Below are 21,661 nucleotides of genomic sequence, written 5' to 3' on the forward strand. Positions count from 1 at the left end.
TCTTTTATCTAAAAACCTTATTATTTGTGACGACCACTTTCCTATAGTATCTGCTTCACTGTCTTGTTAGATGATCAGCGTGAAGTTTTTGGCAATGCTTAAAGTATGTCATGAAAATCGTTGTGAATTTCGAGACATGCCAAAGTTACAAGGTCCTATCATTGCGATGAATTCAGTTTCAGGGTGTTCAAATTGGTACCTGCCCTTGCCTAATTGGAACACTAAATCGCATGTAGTCTAGGCTATGGAAAATAGAGTTCGTCGCCGATATTTCAAGGCAGTTTGAAGTGTCAAAAAAGTTTCTGTCCGCTTGATTGAAAGGGTAAGGCTAGTCAAAAAAAAAAAAAAAAAAACCTCAAAAGGGATCTTTTAGTCCTCGCTAATTTAAAGTCGACCGTCGAGTGCGTGCTAGTCACCGACTAATAATGGCCAAGCATCTTCTACTAGTAGATGGAAGTACAAAAAATCACTCTCACATTTCAAAATAGCAATGAATTTATTCTAATACCACCTAGATCCTAGAATATTACGGTTAGAATCTATGAATAGAATCTAGCTCAAATTCGTAGATTGTTAATATCCAATCGTAGGTTCCAGTCTCCCGTCATAGATTCTAGCCATCGTAGAACCCAAGTGACATGAGTGAGCAAATCATTTACTTTTGATAGCACGAGAGTAAATCACCCATAATTAAATGGCAATACATACATGATCTAACACCGAAAATATAAAGTTTCCCTTCCCCCAAAAGTAGATCCCAAAAAACGAGGCAAGATGAAAGGTGAAGAATAAACGTGAAAGAAAAAGGGAAAGAACAATGTATGTGACAAATAATACGGTTTCCAAAACTGTGTTCGCATTAGTGAAAGTCTGAACAAAAGAACCTTCTTTTTTTAGACAACATTCTTTATTTCTGATCTACACGACGATTGGTACTATTGGCCAACCGTGGCTATGTAAGATCTTCAATTGGAATTTGAGGCCGACGGCTGCGAGATTTCTATCAAGTCGGAGAAAATTTTCCTCACGTCCCAAATAAGCTATTTTAAAGCTTCAAAGCAATAATAGTTAAAGTCTAGATGAGATTATGAGTTCGCGAAAATGAGTTCGACATCGCCATGACGATGAAGTGACACCTAATGGTGAGCCATGTAGGTAAAAACTAGAGACTTAAAAACCTCGATGTTCTTGAGTATCTCGGTGTTAAAAATAAGCTATTTAACAAATGTAGAATGACGTTTGCATTATAGCGTTCCCCTCACTTTTGGGTATAAAAGGGGTCATCTTTCCCCATGGAAGAAGAACACTTGAGACTGCTGAGGTTGAATCCGAAAGAGCACATTACTATACTCGTCTCATAGGTCCAGATATCACCAGAATTCTAGTCAGTATCCCCAAATCTTTCATTTATAGTTACAACGAAGTCGTTGGACACTTAGAGATCTTATCGAATGATTAAGATCCATGTAGCCATCTACAATATCATCATACATGACTGACAAATTGTAGAATTTGAACCATTCAAGATGGTGAAATATTTAAAAATTGTCGACCCATTCATCGTGCTTGCGGTCTTCGTCGCAAGCATCGAGGCTCAAGATCCGGCAAAGCTTCCCACCAACTATCAGCTCTTCGCCGACGGAATATCACCAGAGCCATACCTTGCCAAGTTGCCAAATATACATGAATTCCATAAGAACAGAGATGTCATTACAGCCAGCTCTCAAGGTACAGTTCATGTATATGTAAATTCTGGCGCGACGGAGCAGCCAGTTTTCCTGGAAGGCAAAGTTTACAATGATAACTACGTTCATGTACCATTGAGAACCTCGGTAAATCAGGAACGTCCACAGATAAAGCCGGGCGAGGTCTTAGTTGAAGGAAATACTGAGAAATTCTGGCCCCAGGGCACCGCATACACCAGACGAGAAATTGTCCAATTTGGCTGCAATGATAACGGTACCAGATGTACCACCGAGGGCTTTCGCTATAGACCGAATGGTGACATTTACAACGTCAACGAAGCGACATTTAACCCAAAGGGTAATGGCCATGTACACGCTGGTGGAGCTCACCTGGATCACAGTCTTGTAGATGGCTACACAACCAAAATGCTCGTAGCTCCTGACAGCGATATGTGTCTTCCGTACGGCTGCACCGAAGACCCGACCGGTGGTTGGTGTCCAAATACCCATAAGGTTATCCTTAGTGGCGAGCCAAATCATGCGGGTTGTGCCTCTGATTGCAAGATTCACAATACTGATGCGGCATGCTGCAGAGGGGTCCATAATCACAACCAGTGCCGAGCATCTAGCCAGCACTTCTCAAACCGATGCAAGAATTCGTATGCCTATGCATATGACGACAGAGTTGGTCTGAAATTCTGCAAAGAAGTTCCAGACGTGATCTATCACTTCTTCAACATGGACTTGGATTGTGATTGGGCAATTGTCGACCCCAATACAAAGGAGTTATCTGCCGATTCGAGAAAATGTTTGAATAGATTGATTCAAGCTCCGGCTTAACAAGATAATGTTTGTACTTTCCCATTTGTTTTCACTCTACTGTAGCTGAACTAAAGCTAACATTTTACTTCTCAGTCCTTCTACGAAGGGTCTCCAACCTGATTTATTCCCTTCGAATGGAATATTATGCCGGCGATGGGGAGTTTGATTTTTTGGTTTTTTTTATTCAAATTTCTTTTTTGTGTGTTTGGCACGCATTCGAAGTTTGGAGATTGGACAAGTTTGATGAATTTTCGTAGTGATCGGAAACTTCAGCTTGTTGTCAGAATGTCCTGGAAAATATGTACACGTGGTTTCTTTATTGTCCCGCAAAACAATTGATGTTTTGGAAAAGATCGGGGTAATTGATTGGAGTTAAATAGATTTTTAGGCGCAATTAATGTAATCGGTAATCTCAAGTATTCGAGTTTTCCCGTGAATTCCAGGAGTACGATCAATCATATACAAGACTGTCCCTTCCCTAGCTCCCCGTGAAGAGAATCTGAAATCTAAGAAGTTGGAAACTCATGAGAGGCTGCACTGATACTGACAGCGCCGATTATAATCCCAAAAGTGGTCCACGTCAAGCACTTGGAGAAATTGCCTTGAAGCACCTGGACAGTCGAGGTCCTTCATCTTGGTATAATCTTGGCAATAATGTATCTTCTCTGTTCTGGCTTTGTCTGGACCGAAGATTTACAGTCGATGGTATGAACGCTTCTACGCAGTTCTTTCTCTTGGAAAACGAAACTAAGTGCTCGTCTATCAAAATGACCGATATTGATTCGACGATGTACTGCCTAGCAGCCGAAATGTGTGAACTCCCAAATGACGGCACTACTCATCATGGCTACACTTCCGATTGCGACTTTATGGACCGACGAGGCATGCTGCACGGGACAATAAAAGGATAATCTCAATGCGCAAGGAAGGATTTGCCCACCATCCAGCACGTTCTTCCGGGAGTATTGTCCAGAGCTATACTCATACGCATACGATGGTAAGCGCGCCACTCTGGTGTGCCACGCAGAGGATGTACACTTTTTGAATAATTACAGACTTCTGAGTTACTGGAAGATGAAGGAATTGACGCATCAATCCAATGCTAAGATTAAAGATTCGGTTTTTGGAAAGGTAGAAGCAGCCCCTTGTGGCGACGTGGAAATAACTTGATACTACTTGCATTTATTTGGCGATAGGAAAGCCTTTAATGCTGATGCATCAGATCCAAATCAAGCAAATGTAAACTGATGTTGAAACCTTGAATCTATGCTAACGATTGCCTGTACATGGTTGAGGCTGAAGTTTTGCTGTTCCCGACTGGGGTTTCTTAAATGCGATGTCTGTTCTTAGAAAAGAATTGATGAGCAAAATCGTTCCGATTCAGAAAAGGTCACTGTAAATTTGCCGGAATAATTGAAACGCAGGACTTAGGTGTGTGATCTTGTGTGATTTGGATTTTTGATCAATCTCCACAGCACTCCAAGTTCAAAAACTGCATTCCATCATCTGAACGAATGTCAGATAAATTGGTCGAGTGAAGACCAAAAGACGGAATGTTGGTATCTGAGTTGTTCATATCGCCAATTTCATCCCAAGAACTATCCCAATTAAACACCAGTTCAGTGTCCGCGGGTATATTCCAATCGTCGGTCGTCTCGTTGCCCTGGGTCATTTCCACCACCTGTCGCCCAACGACTTTCATCCTGTACTCTCCCAAAGTTCCACCTGTCTCTCTCTTGAATACCCTACAAAAGTGACTTTCGGTCAGCCCTACTTCATTTGCCATTTTCTTAATCGTCCATTTCTGGTCACCATTGGCCAGCTCGCTCTCGATCAATTTCATGGCTTGATCAACCATCCTTCTCCCTCTTCCCATTTCACCTAAGTCGTCAGCCTTGGATCCAATTTTTACGTTCATAGAAGCGGTATTCCTTGGCTTCAAACCGCCATCTACTCCGTGCTTGATCATCGTCTCATCAATATCAGGCCGACATCTCTTGCAAGCTCGAAAGCCGTCCTTCTCCGCTTCTTCCGCAGTCTCGTGGAAAATAATATTCGCACGACGTGCGAGACGCGAGGGACAAGTGGGACGACAATATATTTTGGTCGTGATCACGCTATAGATGAATGAAGAATGCGCCAGAGGATCGCGAGATAGGAGTGCTTGGTAGCGTCGAGTTGAAGTAGGGAAGAGATGTTTGTTTGGCATCTGAACTAGCCTATCACCCATAGTGAGGATTGATGGTTAGATACACTGCTTTGAAGTGGAATGATTAGAATTGGATATGTAGTAATTTATCTTCAACTTTTAACAATGAGAGGCGCGGTTGACTGGAAAGATGACTTAGTAATCACTGTGATAGAAGTGACCAATGAGAACCTTCCATAGACCTCCACTCTTTGCCAAGACCATCCAGATATATCTGCCTATTTTTCTTTCTTGCTAGAATTGTATTTTCCTCTTCGAGAGATCTTCATTGCCGAGAGATATTATAGCAAATAAGTTTGGTTCGTCTCAGAAGCATAAGTTGAATAGAATAAGCCTAAGGGTGAATCTAAGCTATTAAGCAGGTCTGGATTTACATCCTCACAAGCTCTAATCACTGCACAGAGATCAAGATTCAAATTCATGAAAACCACAAAGTGAATTAAGAAGTCAAAAATTTGCTACTCTAAAGTCCAGAGTCCCTAGATTCGTCGGTGTGGCAATGTCGCAAACAAGCTCTCTATCTGATTCAAGCAATCTCACCATGACAGGAATCACAGATTTCCAAAGAGTATGTTTCTTCTAATCTTATTGATTATCTTTCTAACTCTACCTCCACAGAAAGTCTACACTCTTCTCCTCCAGATTCCTGCAGGGAAAGTCTCCTCTTACGCCTCTCTTGCCAAAGCTCTCTCAACTGCTCCTCGAGCAGTTGGAGGGGCTTTGAGACGAAATCCTTATGCTCCGCAGGTTCCGTGTCATCGAATTATCTGTGCTGATGGGGTAAGAACTCTTTATTAGTCCATTGAAACTGTGATCATAAAGTCTTCTCGATGCTGATGAGTTGGTCAACAATAGGCAATCGGGGGATTCAAGGGCGAAGCGCAGAATGCCCCGTCGGGCATTAATCAAAGTGAAAAGTTGGGATTGTTGAAGAGTGAGGGAGTTGAGTTTGATGAGAATGGCCAATTACAAGATAAAGAAAGGTGGTGGGATGACTTCTGTGTTTGAGCGTCACCATAGTATGCGCAAAATAATCTTCAAATCAAGGAAAGAGAATGGAGAAGTACTTGAGAGCTAAATGCCATAACAATCATGATCCGAAGTTTCTAACTCATTCGTTCTGAAAACCATAATCTTGACTTCTAAATCTCTCTGGTCATCTCGGTAAGAATGATACATGGAGCATCTCATGGACACGAGAGCAAGAAGGTAGACTCGAATATCTAGAAAATTTGTTATTTCTGGACGACCCATCCAAGGTAACATATATGACGACAAAGTTTGTTCTGATGGTAGAGAATATTTGACTCTGAAAGAGAAATCAATCGTATCACATAGGAATTGTGCTTCACCCACGTAAGTTTCAGCCTGGATAACACCGCAACATGACATGCGTACTGAGGCGGAATATTGATTGTTCATTCAAAGCTCTTCTGCCACCCCGGAAAGAATCTGGTCAAAGATACCTACTCCTTCTCTTCCCAATGCAGTCCCCACCCCCACTATCGACGCACCGACTCGGCGCATTCTGCTAAACCCCGCGCTATCTTTTACACCTCCAACACCAATTATCTCTATACTCCTCATGTGTTCTAAGGGTGATGCATCTAGCATTCTTCGGATTGTTTTGACATTTCCTAATGCAATGGGGTGTAATGCATCACCAGCCATTCCTCCAATACCTTCACCATTTGAAGAGCCCAGTGCAGGGTTGCCCAGGTCATCTATGATCAAACACGACCCGAGAGTGTTGGTTGTGGTAATAAATGATATGGCATTGTCTCCAGAAGGTAAGGCTCCAGATTCTAGCGCTGAAATCAAGTTCTTGAATTGCTCAGAATACGTGTACGGCGGAGTTTTGATGCCTACATGAATTTTGTCGGTTGTCCCAGTTTTCATACTTTTTATGACTTTAATGTACGAAGCCATTGCTTCCCCATCATAAGCGGGAGGTGGCTTTCCCACAATGTTAGGGCATGAAAGATTGATTTCCATCATAAGATTCAAATTGGCTTTTCCATGTTGTCGCAAAATATGCTCATAGCATTCACCAACCTCTTCAGCTGAACCAGTTACGGAAATAATCCATGGTTTTGAATTAAGCTGCTGAAGGCTTTTATCTTGCGCAAGCTCAAGAAGAATTCCCAGGTATGAGTCTAAAGATATGGGAGAATAACCGAGTGTGTTTAGGCTATTCGTCTCGCCTGGAATGACGTTACTTCGGCCCTCAAAAATTGAAGCGCTGGTGGAATTGGATTTAGGATCAAAGAAAGTATATTGGTGTAGTTGTGAGTTGTGCAGAAAAGGATTTAAAAGCGAAGTTCTGACCGTAACTGCACCGGTGTGAGGACAGCTGTAGAGGGCGAGGAGATCGGATTTACTTGTTGCCCACTAGCGATGACAATGAGCTCCTAATACCTCATGGTACTCTTTTAAGATTGGTACTTTCCACTTGCAAAGTATATCCAACTTATATCTTCTTGAGAAAGAGCATAAAAGCGTTATCAGTAACACTGTTGGCGTAGTGCAATGCAAAACAGAACGGAAGTCTTCCGGCTTTCTTCTACAGAAATGGAAATCAGTGGTAAGGAGGTAGACTCACGGGATTGGCTGAGTTTATCAGTGGAGGCGAGATTCTCAAGGCATTTGTAGTTTGTTTGCTGGCCATGATTATCTTGATGACTTTTTGGTTGTTGTGAACGATGACATTAGTACAATCTGCTGCCTTGTCTTTCTGGTATTCAAACCACCTCGCTTAGTAATCGATATCGGTGCAAGTAATTTCTAACTCCGACTGGAATAGCTTCACAGATTAAACCCCATGTTTCAAAATGATCTCCTCTATTTCAACGATGTTTGATGACTATAATTTCTCTCCTCTGCGAGTCCCTCTGAGATTCGAATTTCATTGACAAGCCCTTCTGTAATTCCTGCACTAATTCCTCTCGTTGTGTCTTCCTTTCATCCCTACTCTAGCTTAGAAGCAAGATGGTCACCTCACTCTCTACGAACCCTGATCAACTACAGTGCGAGATACGATTCCCAAATCTTGTCTTCGGAAGCATCTACATCATCAATATGCTGAATTGCATGCAAGCACATCTACTTCCAGCTCGAAAGAACCCATCTCACAATTCTCGATCTCTATTTGACTAGCTGTGGCATATTACCCGCGAAGGCTGTGAGCGTTATGGTTGATGTAATAAGACTCCCCATTGGTAGTCGTTGAAAAGAATATCATAGCTTGCGCTGGACTTACTCCATCTGCTATGTTTGGTAATGCGAATTCCTTCATGCGAAGTTCCAGAGTACATCTAGGCACGAGCCGATATGCAAGCGCGGGCAACTCAACTCCTTGAAGCGCGCTCATTCCTCTACGATCTCGAGCCCACATGTAATTGCAACCAGAGTTTGTGTTGGATATGGAATACTGGTGTTGAAACTATTGGCGACTTCAGATGAAGAAAATGAATGATACGACACTTTGCTAAGAATAGGTTGTCGCTCGGAGACCCTAATATTCCACCGCAAAATGAAGTGCGAATTGCAAACTGCGCACTGAGCCGAAATTCAGGAGCCTATTTAGAAGAAAGCCACAAAAGGGTTGCAAGCGGACCTCCCAAAGAACCCAACCCAGCTGTCGCATTCTCACGATTAGTCGCCGAAATTGCTGAGACTCGACAGAGAGAGAACGGGAACAAGTCAGGACGTACAGCAGAAGCTACAACCCTAGAAAAATCACTCTCATCTCACGGTACTAGGCATGAACATTCTATGTTGTCATGATTCGCAAGAATCTCTACGACCTCGAGACATGGAAGCAAATTTTACTCAAAATATTCACGTAGGTGCCTCCAGGAAGTTTTGCAATTTGGAAGAAACAAGTGGTTAGGGTGACATCATAAATGTTTAAAGGGACGAGAAGGGTGTGCGGCTTCCCATTAAAAATTAATGGAGATGGGTCCTTATGCTATGGTAGGCGTATGAAAATCCTCCTAGTCTTGGGTGCATTCTGACATTTCATATACGACTCATCCTGATCATATGCCATTTATCAAGCGATAGAATTGCGTCTCATACCCTAAATATAATTCAGTCATGAGTTGACACATTTTCCCTGCATTTTGAATTGACTGCCTTCTCAGGAACTTCGCACATTATCATGTGGAAATGCTATCAAATCGCCCTGATTATGTGTGCTAACTTATTGAAATCTTTCGTACTGCAATGGAGCACTGACACGTACCATTCTGCCATACCCTTATGCAGCATTGCGGGTCACGACAAGCATTCCAAAGTGCAGACAAGAGTGGGCCATGCCCACAATGGGAGTATGAATACCCCAAAGCGATCCTTTCCCCAGATTCGAAGTATGGATCAATTACTACCAGATCACTACGCAGCTCTTGGAATTTCACACAATGCTGTTGCGCAAGATATAAAATATGCTTTCTTCGCTTTGGCTAAAACCTACCATCCTGATAAAAACAATGGTGGGCCAACGAAGGAATTTATAAAGGTTGACTATTTTTCGTCTAACAATAGGGGGACGCAAAAGAGATCTTAGTGCTGATTTATTGAAAGGTCAGAACTGCGTACGAAGTGTTATCTGATAAAGATCAGCGAAGTATTTACGATCGTCAGTATGAGAAAGTAATAAGTAATGCGGGATCTCAAACATCAAAGGCATCGGGTAACTATACGTACGAGGGGAAGCGAGAAAGACGCTATTCTTATAGGAAGGGATCGAGCGAAAACGAATCCGCAAAGAGTTCGGAAGCAAAAGAGGCAGAATATAAAAGAAAGGTGGAGGAAGACAATGCCAGGAGAGCAAGCGAATCGTTGGATTCTCTCATGAAAGAGTTGGAGCGAATTTCTGAGCGTTTCGAAAGAAAGGAATATTGATTAGGAAATCCAATTTAAGACCGCTATTGGACAAAATGATGGAGGGCAGAAGATTTGGAAAAGCTCATGACAAAATGAGAGCCGTACAGTCTTTGAGGTCACTGGATGGAATAGGTCGACTGCGGATGAAACACGACAAATTCTCAGAAAATCGATTTTCGAGAGGCAACAGATCTCTGAAAGCATAGTCTTCTTGTTTTCCCGAAAGAGAGCCCAGTAAATATTCGAATCTTTCATTTAACTTGGGTTAAAAGACTTGCACTTCGCGCCTCTCAGAATGCGGCATTGAATCTTGCGCGTTGAAAGAGAGGCTTGATGAACTCAGTGGAGCCACGGGAAACCGAATGCTTAAGATGTGTTGGATAGCTATAGCCCAATTGCGGATTGGGAAGTCATAACATGATATTGGAGAAGGGAATTCGGATTGCGTTTAGGACATTGGGCGTGAACCTTTGTGAAAGCAGCTGTGTGTTTGGGATCTCCAGTGAGATACGTCATTCAAGGGTATATTCTTTTTGCTTTTTCAGCGTATGTATCCATAGTTATGTTCTATTATTTTTGCTCTGCGTTGGCGCACAATCTCAAAGCACCATATTGGCCATGTCTTTCATCGATGTATTCCGATTTCCCACTTAACCAACCTTCTCTATACTTTTAAATCTCGACACTTCAGGCTTTTTTTATAGCTATTGATTTCTAGTTCCATTAAAAGCTTCGCCCCGCTGGAAACTTGAGTCTATTTGTCCGGACACAGGACTCGATATCCGCACACAAGGGTGTTGTTGTAATCGGACTTCCCCATCACAAACCTCCGACATGTCAGCCCCATTTACAAAGTACAGTCTTCTTTACTAAATTCCACACTGATACTCATCAGTATCACGTCCCAGCCTTACCGGTATATCTCACAATTACTTGGCATACGCATGGACGCGCAATCAATATTTTCTTATCCATCCATATCGTTGCGATTGTTCACACAAAACACCACATGAGCCCGATAGATACCAAATTCACTTGGCTGAATCGACTGACTCTACAACTCAAACTTCCATCAAACTTCTGACAAGAGCATTGACCGTCCGAGATCTCTGTGAAAATGATGGATTGGGAATCTGGCATACTAAAAACCACGCACGTCCTGTAGATCTATCGGTTTATCAGAGGATGTCTGAGATTACCGCTTTTTAAGAACACATCAAAGTTTTGATTGCACGTCTATGATGCTAAATCTATGTGTAAAACTGTAATTGTACTACCAATACGAAGGCGCAGGAAGGTAAGCTTAGATGCGGGATCTGTTTCAACTGCAATTGTTTATTCTAATTGATTTTGGTTGGTTGAACTTGCATAGTGAATCAAGCTGCGGACGCCATTTCGTAAGCAGCTTGTGTGAATGCCTTTTAATCATGATTTTGCTTCTTCGGCGTCCTCAGACATATTCAATGTTAAAACCCCGGTGTCCCCCATATTATTGAATAATGAACCTTCCTATGACCCAATATTGATATCGATACTGTGATGAAATATTTTTGAGTATTCAACATGAAAGTGATTAATTTTGTCTCGTTCCTAGCCTCGATCACAAGCATCGGTATGTGTCACTCAGAGCCTGACTGGAGTAGAGATTACTAACCCACATCTTAGTCCCCACTGCTTATTCTCTCGCAACATATTCCGCTGCTTCTGGTGGTCCCTCTTACTCTGTCGGGATCTCTTCAAGTAATTCAAACAATGTCTACTTTCAAATCACGGCACCAACCTCATATCAATGGGTTGCTCTTGGCATCGGTTCCCAGATGTCCGGAAGTACCATCTTCGTTATGTATGCTGATGGTACCGGCAATGTGACACTGTCCCCTCGAAAAGGAACCGGACAAGTCGAACCAAAGTATGATAGTAGCATAACCGTCGAATTACTTTCCGGGAGTGGCATCGTGGATGGAAACATGGTCGCCAATGTTCTCTGCACAAGTTGTAGTTCTAAATTATCATCCACAACATCCACATCATCAAATTGGATAGCCGCATGGAATTCCGGTTCTGCTCTCGATACTACCGATACTTCGACGTCGATTAAACAACATTCGGGTTCTAACCATAAATCGTTTACTTTCGATCTGTCGCAAGCTCAGTTGGAATCTGATACAAATCCATTCACTTCAACTTCTGCAGCCACGACTTCTTCCAGCGGTAACTCCACGGATTCGTCAAGTTCATCCAGCTCTTCTAGCTCCAGTGGACTTTCTCCCATCCAATCATACGATATGGCACATGGAATCATCATGGGAATAACCGTGGTCTTACTATTCCCCCTCGGCGCCCTTTCCATGCGCGTTTTCGGTCGCCCATGGCTCCACGCCATCCTACAAATCCTATCCTTTTCCTTCTTGATAGTAGGTCTAGGCTTGGGAATCAAACTTGCAGGATTAAAATATGGCTCCTTTGGCGAATCAACAACACTCGCAAAACGCATCGTGATTGATGAAATCACAAAGAGACAGTTTGGAAATTTTGGAAGTAGCACGTTTACGGGGACGCCTCCTTGGGCTACTGCTACGGGTACTTATAGCGGGGGATTCGGTCGTCCGACTTCGACTTCTGATTCTGGGTCCGGATCGACTTCCGGTTCTGCATCGGCGGGTTCTGGGACCGCAGCCGTTACGGGCGCGGCTGTTACTCCATCTTTAGGAAAGACTGTAAGTTTCTTCTCTTCTGTTTCTTTTTCGAAATGTTCCAGGCTCACGATTTATAGATCTCAAATACGACCCACATGATCTTCGGTATCATATTAGTAGTTTTATTCTTCATCCAACCATTTCTCGGGCTCATCCATCACTGGAGATACATGCGAGCTCAACGACGAGGAATGTTTGGACATATCCATTTATGGTACGGTAGGATAATAATTGTCCTCGCTGTAATCAATGGTGGGTTGGGATTGCAGTTGGCTGCCAATACACGGAATGGAGAAGTAGCTTATGCAGTTATCGCTGCGTTTATGGGAGTATTCTATATTGGCGTTGTGATTCTCACTTCGATGAGAAAGAGAAGGTTGAATAGAAATGGGTCAAAATTCTAAGCGTGGACTTTACGTGGTTGAAAATTGAGGATTCGGTATGGAGCGGGATTAATGAGCGTCGTACGAGAAATGAAAGAATGATTTTACGCATGTTATCAGGGATTATGATTATATTTGTTTTGGATTTTTGAATGTGTGACTATCAATACAATGATAATAACGGAGCGATTCCTCGACTCGTACTTCGTAATGTCTTCTGTCCGCGATCTTCATGGATATGGGAATAAACTCCGATCAAACAATAGTAGAAGTTCTTGGAAATTCTTCCATGATGGCCACTTCCATCCAATCACTCCATATCTTCCCATACAGTAGATGATGAACCTCGAACCATCAAACTCCCCGGCCTTACCATACAATCATCTCGTCCCATACACGAAGCCGGAACCAGCTCCTACAGCTCTCCAGTTGACTCGAAAGCTGACACCTACAACCTCATCGTGGTAAAGCGTCCAAAAGTGATTTTTGTATAAATGCGCCATTACGGGGCGAGCAAACTCACTCATGTCCAAGTGGCAAGTAGATTCTCATCGAAATTCCAATCCAATGAATTTAGCAAATCAAAATCCGCAATCATAGGTGGAAAATTCATCGCTTCTTCTAACGATCCGGGCTGGAAATAGGTTGCAGTGGCGCCTTGATCTTGCGTAACATCACCATTCATATTGTTGTATGAGGTATCAGAATGATTTAAAGGGCCGTTGCAATTGGTATCTGAGACTATTTGGGAGTTAGAGTTGAAGAAATTGGAACGAGGAAAGTGGAGAGGTGGGGTTGGGGAAACTTGCTAGTTTTTACAGTCGCGGGAGGATTAATTGTTTTTCTCCAACGTAGAAAGCAATCATGAACATGGCTTATAGACATTCTAGATTGAATTTTAATATCTATAGGGGAAAAGTCCTCGCGTCTTCGGTTTAAATCCCCTGACCCAGCACTCCTCCACATTCTGGCGAATGCTTCAGCAATGCGATCCGAGAAGTCATTTGTAGCTAAACTTGTGGATCTCAATGCCAAGATCGCGGCATTGAAGAGGGATCTCCCTTGTGTGCTATCGAATTGCATGGCATATGTACTATTTAGTATCTTTAAGAGGACACATGATGCGCATATCAAGTTTTTGAGAATGTAATATGAGCAATAAGGAAGTATTGCTTCGGAATGAAGATCGTAATCGAGAAGTGCTTGAATAAATCTTGTAGCAGAATTATATGCCGAGGAAAGGGCACTTAAGTGGTTTGGTGAGAATTCGGGGACATAAAATGCAAAGGTGTGCAAATGAAGTCGAGCGGCAAGCAAGTATAATTTATTAAGTGCTAGAATTGTGAGTGGTGTGGATAAGAAACAGTTGTTACCAAAGAAGGTACTTACATGAGAACGTAACACTCTCGGACTCTAATTGTTGATATTGATGTTCGAGCATGTTAGTCATTGAAATTTGTTCATCGATATTAGATAGGACTCCTGTCACTTCGGAGCTATTTCCATATAATGTTTTCGAGACTTTCTGACAAAACTTCTCAATCTTCAATCGTTGTTTGATGCCTGGTGGAAGGATTTCTGAATCTTGTTCAAGGCCATCTCCAAGCCCCCAATCATAAATGGTTATTGTAGGTTGGCCATTCGCAGTCGAAACACTGAATGTTATATTAGTTTTTCAATCTGTGATGATGGGATTAGAGGCGAACCTTTGAGAGACAATATTACACAAAGCCCACGTTAACTTCCTATCACTCAATTCGGCTTCCGAGACATCTCTTGTCTGCTTAAGAAAATCTTGTGCATGGCGGGGTCGATGCATTCCAGTTTGGAGAGAAATCTGCATCATGATTCCACTCAACATCCAGGTCGGATCTAATTCACTCAGTCCCATAGTAGCAGAAGCTTTATCATTTCTACTCTTGGTAAAGCCTCGTATTAAAGGTACAGGCCAAGTACATAACAATGCCAGAGCTTTTATAGATGACGCTCTTTGAGGCATATCAGATATAGAGTTCCACAAAGATTTCATATATGCTTTCGACAAGTTGAGTACCAAAGTAGGATCTTGGGGGTAACGTCTAGCTGATACAAGAACGATCCCCCATCCAAGTACTGGGTCTTGAGCAAAGGTCTGATCACATGTTTGAGTAGGATCTAGAATGGGACATATATGATGATATCGCGAAAAGTACCTGCATGGAAAAAATGAGCTTGAGTTCCGGGGCAGCTATAACATGGAGAGAGACTCAACTGATCGAACAGAAAAGAAAGTTGTTCACCGGTTACTAAGATATCATCAATCCTTTGATCTTTTGGTTTCGAGTCTTTAGAAGACGATGCGTTGTTTTCCTTTCCAAAATTTTCAGGAGAATTTGCTACAGCAAGTAGTGCTGCTTGTTTTGCGACCAATTCTTTTAGCTCCTCTATTTCCTTCTGCATTTCCGCATGTTTGCTGTATACTCATCAGTACTATATCGCTCAAAGACGAGTTATGATATTAACATACTGTCTCTTTGCCACTCTCTTGAAATCAGAGTCTAATTTGCATTCGATGCCAAGACGCGTACATCTACAACAAGGTTTGAAAGGATCCTTTTCAACATTACAACCAAGCTGGGGGTGCAAGTTAGAAAAGTAGCTATACCGGATGTCGCGGACACTTACTTTCTGTTTGCCTACATTCATTACATGACTTTATAGAGTTTGGTATCTTGTGTGGTCGCTCCATTTGGTCACGAGATCTTTTTCCAATGCTCGTCTGAGATATCGTATCATCGGAATGAGGGTGATCTCCGTCATCTTTGATACTATTAGGTGTCATATTTCATCGGGCCTTTGGTTCCTCCTATTATGTAAATCGTCCGACGTCGTACAGGGAATTGAGCAAATTGCATTCTGATGTTGAACATTGAGAAACGTCAGATGAAAAGTCAAGTGAATGAAGCTTGAAGAACGGTTGTGGCGCAAACGCTTGCATTAGTCATAATTTTAGTCTGTGGCTGAAGGCTTACGTGGGCTTAGGTAAGCTAAGTTGACGAATTACAGGGCTTGACTCTATAACAAGCACTGAAGTCCGCTAGTCCACTATCAGCCCCCTGTTGTGGGGGAACGCCTGGAACATACGGACATTTTGGATTAGTTTCGAATATCATCACCCAGAAAGACAAGTAGGCAATATGTCATGGAACCAAACACTTAACCAAGCTGACATTGATGATGCATCGCAAGAATTGAAAGGCTAGGCGAGATTTCTATGTTATGAAAACTACTACGAGCACAATGAATATCTGTTCTTTTACTTGGGTATATTAGTAGCATGCCAAGCCTTGTGTCAAAAACGATAATAGAGATTTTCCGAAGTAAACTTCATCGATATTCTTCACAAGTCTTCGAATACTGATAGTAAGAGATGGACTCGGAGCTATCTCTGATAGGGAAGGTGTGACTATCATCTAGAGACGACGATCTTCGTCATACTTGCTGATAACATCTTCCCTCGCTAACACAAATCTTCTTTGACATTGTCTTCGTATTACACCTAAGTCAACAAGCCTACAATATGGTGATCCAAAGCGTCCTAGTCACCGGTGGCCTCGGCTTTGTTGGCTCGGCCATTGTCGATGCACTGCACAAAAGTACCCTTCTAGTTTAATCAGAATCTTGGACATTAGTGAAGATACCTTCGAATGGAAATCTAAGTCGAAATACCCACCAAACATCATTTTTGTGGCATGCGATATTCTAGATACGGAAAGGCTAAGAGATGTCCTTCGCCACACCAAGCCGGATGTCGTTATTCACACGGCCGGAATAGTTCCTCCGTTGAGCGAAAGATACCATCGCAGGATAGAGGAGCAAATACTAAATGTGAATGTCGAGGGAACTCGTAATGTCTTGAATGTGACGAGAGATGCTGGGGTAGGTGCATTTATTTATACAAGTAGCTGTTGCTCTGTGGTTGATGATTGGGCGCATCCTTATCCAAACATTGATGAACGATGGCCAACGGCGAAAAGGTCGTCAATATATGGCGAATCGAAGGTAATAAAATTCCGAAGTGGGAAGTCAATCTACTGATTTGAGTAAAAGGCAAAGGCAGAAAAAAACGTGCTAGCAGCAAATTCCCCTACGTTCTCAACATGCATCCTTCGACCATCAGTCATCATGGGTCCGGGCGACAAACAGCTTATCCCATCTATACACGCCTGTATAGCAAAAGTAGAGACCCCCTTCATTATTGGATCAGCCAATAATCTCTGGGATGTAACCTACGTTACAAATGTCGCGGATGCTCATGTGCTTGCCGCTGAAAATCTCCGCTCGAGTACACCAACCGCTGTCGGTGAGATCTTTTTTATACAAAACAACACGCCAATCACATTCCGAGATTTCAGCAGAGCTGTATGGAAAGAGTTCGGACATATCCCGCCTTATGAAGTAACGATACCGCAAGGTTTGGCTTGGGTAGCCGGTCTTTTGGCAGAAGCTACCTCGTGGTTGACCGGGTCAAAAGAACCTACTTTGAGTAGAGGCAGTGTGAATGATGCTTGTGCTATTAGATATGCGAGTGGTGAAAAGGCTAAACGAATCCTGGGATACGAAGCAAAAGTAGGTTTGGAGGAAGGCATCCGCTTGAGTTGTGAGGCGTATAAGAAGAGACTTGCGAACCATGAGAAAGAGGAATGACGCATAGTAACTGTTGATTGCAGCTCATCCTTAAGGTTAGAGACTTTGAGGATAAGAACAGTGGCATAAGACTTAGGTATGTAGATATGAATCGCAATGGTTGTTAAATCTAGGAATTCATACAAGTACAATACATTGAGCTCTGGCAATTAAGTCAAGATATTCCACTGCACTTGACAACCTGATGATCTCGTGCTCAGCTCCAGATATTGGTTCATAACCTCCACATATCAATCTAATACTATTGAATTTCATTTTGCCCTCTATATTTCTTGTATTGTTATATGTAGCACAGAGTATCGTCGTGCGGCTTTTGCATCTTCGGGTCAAGTCAAACAATTTTTACACGTCTCACACGCCAATTTAACGAACAAGTTTCTAAAGGTTAGCCTTTTTTTCAATGCATCGCTCTTCTTATTGCAGGATCTCTGCAAAGCAATTTGTTGCAGCTAGCCAGTATTTAGATTGTGCTTTGCGCAGATGCAGATTGTTGATGTGGACTACACGCGGACGCGTTTTTGAACACTCTTGTTGGTTATGTTTGCGAATCTGTCATTTGAGCTACCGATTGAAGCCAACAGCTATTCGATTAAGTATCACATTTCCTGGGTCGTTCTCAGCAAAAACTATACATATTTTGCGACCGACATTCTTATCGATTGCGAATATGGTGCATACACTGTGGGTTTAGGGAAATCAACGGCAATCCGACCCTGGAATGAGCTCCACAAAACAAGCTCAGAAACCAAACCTTCTCTCAACGTCGCGAAAGATAATTAGGTTGATAGAGGTGGTTTATTCTTCATATGCTGTTCTCGGATTCTACGCAGCAGTAACCGCAATGGAGATAAACATGAAGTCAAGATTCTAGTTTTCGAGACCACGGTTATTGAGTTGTCAAATATGTTCACTACGAGTGTAGTGTTCTCCAGGATTTTCTGGTGATAATTCTAGCTTTTATGAATGCTGTAGAATATCAGGGGATGGTCAGTAGATTATCGTGCGTTATAGGTGAGAACTGTGCTCTTCAAGCGTGGTAAAAACGTGTCTCGAGTCTCGAGTATCGTTTAGGATCAATATTCAAGCCACCGGGCTCGGTAACTTCTGAGATACAGTCCAAAAATCTTCACTTCACAAAGGAGAGAATTAGATTAGGGTTGATACGAAGAAATTAGTGATGGAGAGATCAGGTAATTGATTGAATTAAAGAGATGATTTCACTGAATGACATGGCCAACTTACAATTTTCAAGTCCCGTCAAAGTTGGTGTACTTCATCACTTGCAAGTCATCGCTAGTGAGGCCATTTCCCAACACTCAAGAATATTAACTGTATATATAACAATATTTACAAGAAACTATGTACAGAGCCATGCAACCCACCCACATCCACATATGTAATCGCCAATCCCCGGGTCTTCTACTGCCAAACCTGAACATAATTGATCAACCAATAAGCATTAGTAAATGCACTCGGATTCTGCGCAACATAAGCCTGACAAGTCGAAGCTGCACTAGCACAAGAGCCTGAAGACCAAACAGATCCTGCCCACGTCCCACAGAAAGTGGTATCAAAGACAATATTCTGACTTGCAAAAGACTTGTCGAAATTACAACCACTACCACTGAAGGTTGCCAAGGGGGTTCCCCAAGAGCTAACATCAATATCTTTAGCAGTGATGTCAGCTGGGATGGAACCTCGAGGCCAGAACCAGACGTAAATGCCAGTGGAAGCCCATTGCATCGCGTACACGCCACCACCAATTGCATTGAAGCCGGTGCCATAATTCTGGATGTTCTGATTTCTATGGTTAGTACATCCAAAACTTTGTGATTCGATATTTGCTGACATACGGATGTAGCAACACCGAATCCTGTACCCGCAATGTCTTGATTACAGTTTGAAGTTATAGTGGTTGTTCCACTCTGTGAATTTGCGTTGCTGACGGTACAGCCAGCGGCGGTGTGAAGTGTTATCGTATTAGTTGTGTCAAGGTTGACTCCCTCGATGATATCGATCTCTCTAGATATTCTTTAGTAATCTCATTGCCAGTTTGGACACCCTGAAGAGTAACCCACTATTTGGCCAATTTGGACCAAACATCCAGAATGCAGGCAAATACCACAAACGCCACCGGGCATGTGCTCGATATCTGCTATGAAGACGCCTTTTCTGGTCAGATTTTTCTCCATCTATGTGGAGAATATTCATACCTTCACCCCATGCTTGATTGCTGGCTAATCGCACACTTTCTCGTCCTCCACTTGGATTAAGTGTCGTATGATCCACTCCCAAGTATACCTGATTGTTTGCTGTGAATACTAGACCAGCTTCTTCAGCAGCAGCGAGTGGCTCATATACTACATATCCCGCTGTTGGATCAGCTGCGGTAAAGAATGTGAAATCATTGAAGAAGTTAGCTGCGTTATATGTGGCAGCGAGGGAATATTGGGCATTTGAAGTAGCAAGTATCGAAAGGAAGTAAATTCCAAGTGACAAAGTGGATATTGAGTTCATCATGATGAATTTGAGATGGAAAAAGCTATATACAAGAAGAAAGAAGAATGATAACAAGGCGTATCCTCTGAACTTCCATGTCTACGGTTTTTATACATTTCCTGTGCCTCTTTTCACCTTCCCCATGCTCAAATCAATAACGCGACAAAATCAAATGATAGCCATGATACACTCACTCATTTGCTTGAATCCAGATTCCATGAGATGAGGTTACAAGGGACCAGCACCAAGCATTCGGTCCTTCTTGCGCGGCTCTTCAGCATGCCACTATCATTGGAATTCACATGACAATTCTTTGATCATCGGAGATGAAACTCAAATCACTTGTACAATACGAAAGTCAATGCCTACGCGTCCAAATCGCTTTATGTTACATTCTGTATCTTGTGAAGGATATTTCCAGACTTCACATGCATGAAAAAGGAGAACCAAATCTTTGCGCAAAGGATATTTGCCTTTTCCTATTTCACTCTGCTCGGAGAAAAAGGATAAATAGAGTTTATTTGCAAGCGGGCTTACCGCAACTCCAAAGATCTTGTCGCCATCTATCTCTGTACCACATGAGCTATAGACACGGAGTTACAAGGCTGCGTGACTAAAACATTCTACCGAAAGGATTCAGCCGGAATGGAAAGCTTTTGTAAGGATAGTGATAACGTTTCCATGTATATATTTCCTCTCACTACCATCGCATTTTGAGATGATTCGAGAGTCGCGGAGATTGCTTATTCTAGAGTCAATACTCCCAACGATTACAAAGCTTCTAGATTGGTGGACTTCCTGGAAGAGAATTCTGCACTTGCGACAGTCCCTTGTTATATTCTCTATCTGCCTTGTGATTTCCGGGGGAGACAGGGGGAAGTGAACGCCTTCAGGGGTAAGTAAACTTCTAGCCGCCTGACATACCCGGGGTAGCTCGGTAGATCTGCAAGATATTTTTCCACTTCTACACATGCCGACGCTGGTTTTCTAATAATCTCCGACCCGGGGCTTTGAAGATCGATCTCCAGGTACTGTAGAACCTTTATGCTTAAATTTATAGTTATCTTAAAGGCCGACTGGAGATTACAAGTGTTTGAACGATAAAATGGTAACGTTACACATTCCCTATATTAACCAATCCGATATCGACTTGCATCTGCATCTGCTCTAATGACACAGTCAGCCAGATCACATTTTGACCTCTCATCTCTACCTCGTAGATGGAATGTGTCTTCATGGAACTTTGTTTTCAATGTCTTTCAATACGCTACAAAACCCATCATCCTCTGCCTCGCCAAACGAACTATAGAGACCTCCTAACAAGTGGAATCATCTGGCTTCAATATCCCCTTCCAGACCCAAGCATAAGAAATTGATTTCCCCCCTCCAAGTATCCAGAGACTTCATCCCATTCGTACATGATTCTTATACCCACCCCCCTTTCCTGTATGATGGCTCTGTATCAGTCAGCCCAATGATGAGAGCGAATTCCTTACCTGGGTAGACAACTACTTTTCAACAAAAGATTTAGCCCTTTATTTCTCCAGGAAATTCGCAGGCCATCAATCGCTTCGCGGGGGTCATGTAGGGAGTAATGACGAACTCATAAATTCGAGACTACTAGTTTCGAATCACTTGTTAAGAGGCCAGAAGTACAATCTTAAAGATATTAATCTAATGCCAAACTTGCCTATATTAATTAGCTGCCGTTACTTTGGAGTTCTACCTGATGTGCAGACATTCCATGAAACAAGTAAACACATCTAAGCTCCAAGTCTTTTCCAGTCATGAATA

The 21,661-nt window shown here is 42.5% G+C and overlaps 10 protein-coding genes across 10 annotated transcripts; 6 read left to right on the forward strand and 4 right to left on the reverse strand.

Moving 5' to 3' along the window:
• Window positions 1-1,526: 1,526 nt before the first annotated feature.
• On the forward strand, window positions 1,527-2,525 carry EAF02_007801 (uncharacterized protein; the record flags this gene model as incomplete). Its single annotated transcript, XM_038903849.1, has 1 exon — window positions 1,527-2,525. One exon carries the CDS (start codon window positions 1,527-1,529, stop codon window positions 2,523-2,525), a length of 999 nt encoding a protein of 332 aa, XP_038756130.1.
• A 1,444-nt stretch (window positions 2,526-3,969) lies between these two features.
• EAF02_007802 (uncharacterized protein) lies at window positions 3,970-4,737 on the reverse strand (the record flags this gene model as incomplete). Its single annotated transcript, XM_038903850.1, has 1 exon — window positions 3,970-4,737. One exon carries the CDS (start codon window positions 4,735-4,737, stop codon window positions 3,970-3,972), a length of 768 nt encoding a protein of 255 aa, XP_038756131.1.
• A 253-nt stretch (window positions 4,738-4,990) lies between these two features.
• On the forward strand, window positions 4,991-5,835 carry EAF02_007803 (uncharacterized protein). Its single transcript, XM_038903851.1, has 3 exons — window positions 4,991-5,284; window positions 5,335-5,496; window positions 5,572-5,835. Exons 1-3 carry the CDS (start codon window positions 5,216-5,218, stop codon window positions 5,722-5,724), a joined length of 384 nt encoding a protein of 127 aa, XP_038756132.1. The 5' UTR covers window positions 4,991-5,215; the 3' UTR covers window positions 5,725-5,835.
• A 303-nt stretch (window positions 5,836-6,138) lies between these two features.
• EAF02_007804 (uncharacterized protein) lies at window positions 6,139-7,384 on the reverse strand (the record flags this gene model as incomplete). Its single annotated transcript, XM_038903852.1, has 2 exons — window positions 6,139-7,107; window positions 7,319-7,384. The coding sequence occupies 2 exons, from the start codon at window positions 7,382-7,384 to the stop codon at window positions 6,139-6,141; spliced, it is 1,035 nt and encodes a 344-aa protein (XP_038756133.1).
• Window positions 7,385-8,187: 803 nt separating this feature from the next.
• On the forward strand, window positions 8,188-8,502 carry EAF02_007805 (uncharacterized protein; the record flags this gene model as incomplete). Its single annotated transcript, XM_038903853.1, has 1 exon — window positions 8,188-8,502. One exon carries the CDS (start codon window positions 8,188-8,190, stop codon window positions 8,500-8,502), a length of 315 nt encoding a protein of 104 aa, XP_038756134.1.
• A 586-nt stretch (window positions 8,503-9,088) lies between these two features.
• On the forward strand, window positions 9,089-9,621 carry EAF02_007806 (uncharacterized protein; the record flags this gene model as incomplete). Its single annotated transcript, XM_038903854.1, has 2 exons — window positions 9,089-9,235; window positions 9,301-9,621. The coding sequence occupies 2 exons, from the start codon at window positions 9,089-9,091 to the stop codon at window positions 9,619-9,621; spliced, it is 468 nt and encodes a 155-aa protein (XP_038756135.1).
• A 1,320-nt stretch (window positions 9,622-10,941) lies between these two features.
• Window positions 10,942-12,792, forward strand: EAF02_007807 (uncharacterized protein). Its single transcript, XM_038903855.1, has 3 exons — window positions 10,942-11,215; window positions 11,269-12,320; window positions 12,377-12,792. Exons 1-3 carry the CDS (start codon window positions 11,167-11,169, stop codon window positions 12,701-12,703), a joined length of 1,428 nt encoding a protein of 475 aa, XP_038756136.1. The 5' UTR covers window positions 10,942-11,166; the 3' UTR covers window positions 12,704-12,792.
• Window positions 12,793-13,205: 413 nt separating this feature from the next.
• EAF02_007808 (uncharacterized protein) lies at window positions 13,206-15,367 on the reverse strand (the record flags this gene model as incomplete). Its single annotated transcript, XM_038903856.1, has 7 exons — window positions 13,206-13,423; window positions 13,492-14,016; window positions 14,072-14,337; window positions 14,389-14,874; window positions 14,934-15,134; window positions 15,189-15,295; window positions 15,347-15,367. The coding sequence occupies 7 exons, from the start codon at window positions 15,365-15,367 to the stop codon at window positions 13,206-13,208; spliced, it is 1,824 nt and encodes a 607-aa protein (XP_038756137.1).
• Window positions 15,368-16,241: 874 nt separating this feature from the next.
• Window positions 16,242-17,368, forward strand: EAF02_007809 (uncharacterized protein; the record flags this gene model as incomplete). The annotated part of the gene is made up of 3 exons (XM_038903857.1): window positions 16,242-16,317; window positions 16,428-16,723; window positions 16,772-17,368. 3 exons carry the CDS (start codon window positions 16,242-16,244, stop codon window positions 17,366-17,368), a joined length of 969 nt encoding a protein of 322 aa, XP_038756138.1.
• A 1,419-nt stretch (window positions 17,369-18,787) lies between these two features.
• EAF02_007810 (uncharacterized protein) lies at window positions 18,788-19,888 on the reverse strand (the record flags this gene model as incomplete). Its single annotated transcript, XM_038903858.1, has 4 exons — window positions 18,788-19,165; window positions 19,222-19,386; window positions 19,447-19,535; window positions 19,582-19,888. 4 exons carry the CDS (start codon window positions 19,886-19,888, stop codon window positions 18,788-18,790), a joined length of 939 nt encoding a protein of 312 aa, XP_038756139.1.
• Window positions 19,889-21,661: the final 1,773 nt, after the last annotated feature.

The sequence above is a fragment of the Botrytis sinoallii genome (genome assembly GCF_014898435.1).
Source record: "Botrytis sinoallii strain Bc 23 chromosome Unknown BSIN_014, whole genome shotgun sequence".
In the NCBI taxonomy this organism is placed as follows: domain Eukaryota; kingdom Fungi; phylum Ascomycota; class Leotiomycetes; order Helotiales; family Sclerotiniaceae; genus Botrytis; species Botrytis sinoallii.

What these genes read in the sequence shown, in the direction of transcription:
- EAF02_007807 (XM_038903855.1), top strand. Translation starts at nt 11,167, where the DNA reads ATGAAAGTGATTAATTTTGTCTCGTTCCTAGCCTCGATCACAAGCATC. An exon ending in AGCCTCGATCACAAGCATCG is followed by an intron (nt 11,216 to 11,268) that starts GTATGTGTCACT and finishes CCCACATCTTAG; the next exon opens with TCCCCACTGCTTATTCTCTC. An exon ending in CTCCATCTTTAGGAAAGACT is followed by an intron (nt 12,321 to 12,376) that starts GTAAGTTTCTTC and finishes CACGATTTATAG; the next exon opens with ATCTCAAATACGACCCACAT.
- EAF02_007803 (XM_038903851.1), top strand. Translation starts at nt 5,216, where the DNA reads ATGTCGCAAACAAGCTCTCTATCTGATTCAAGCAATCTCACCATGACA. An exon ending in GAATCACAGATTTCCAAAGA is followed by an intron (nt 5,285 to 5,334) that starts GTATGTTTCTTC and finishes CTACCTCCACAG; the next exon opens with AAAGTCTACACTCTTCTCCT. An exon ending in GAATTATCTGTGCTGATGGG is followed by an intron (nt 5,497 to 5,571) that starts GTAAGAACTCTT and finishes GGTCAACAATAG; the next exon opens with GCAATCGGGGGATTCAAGGG.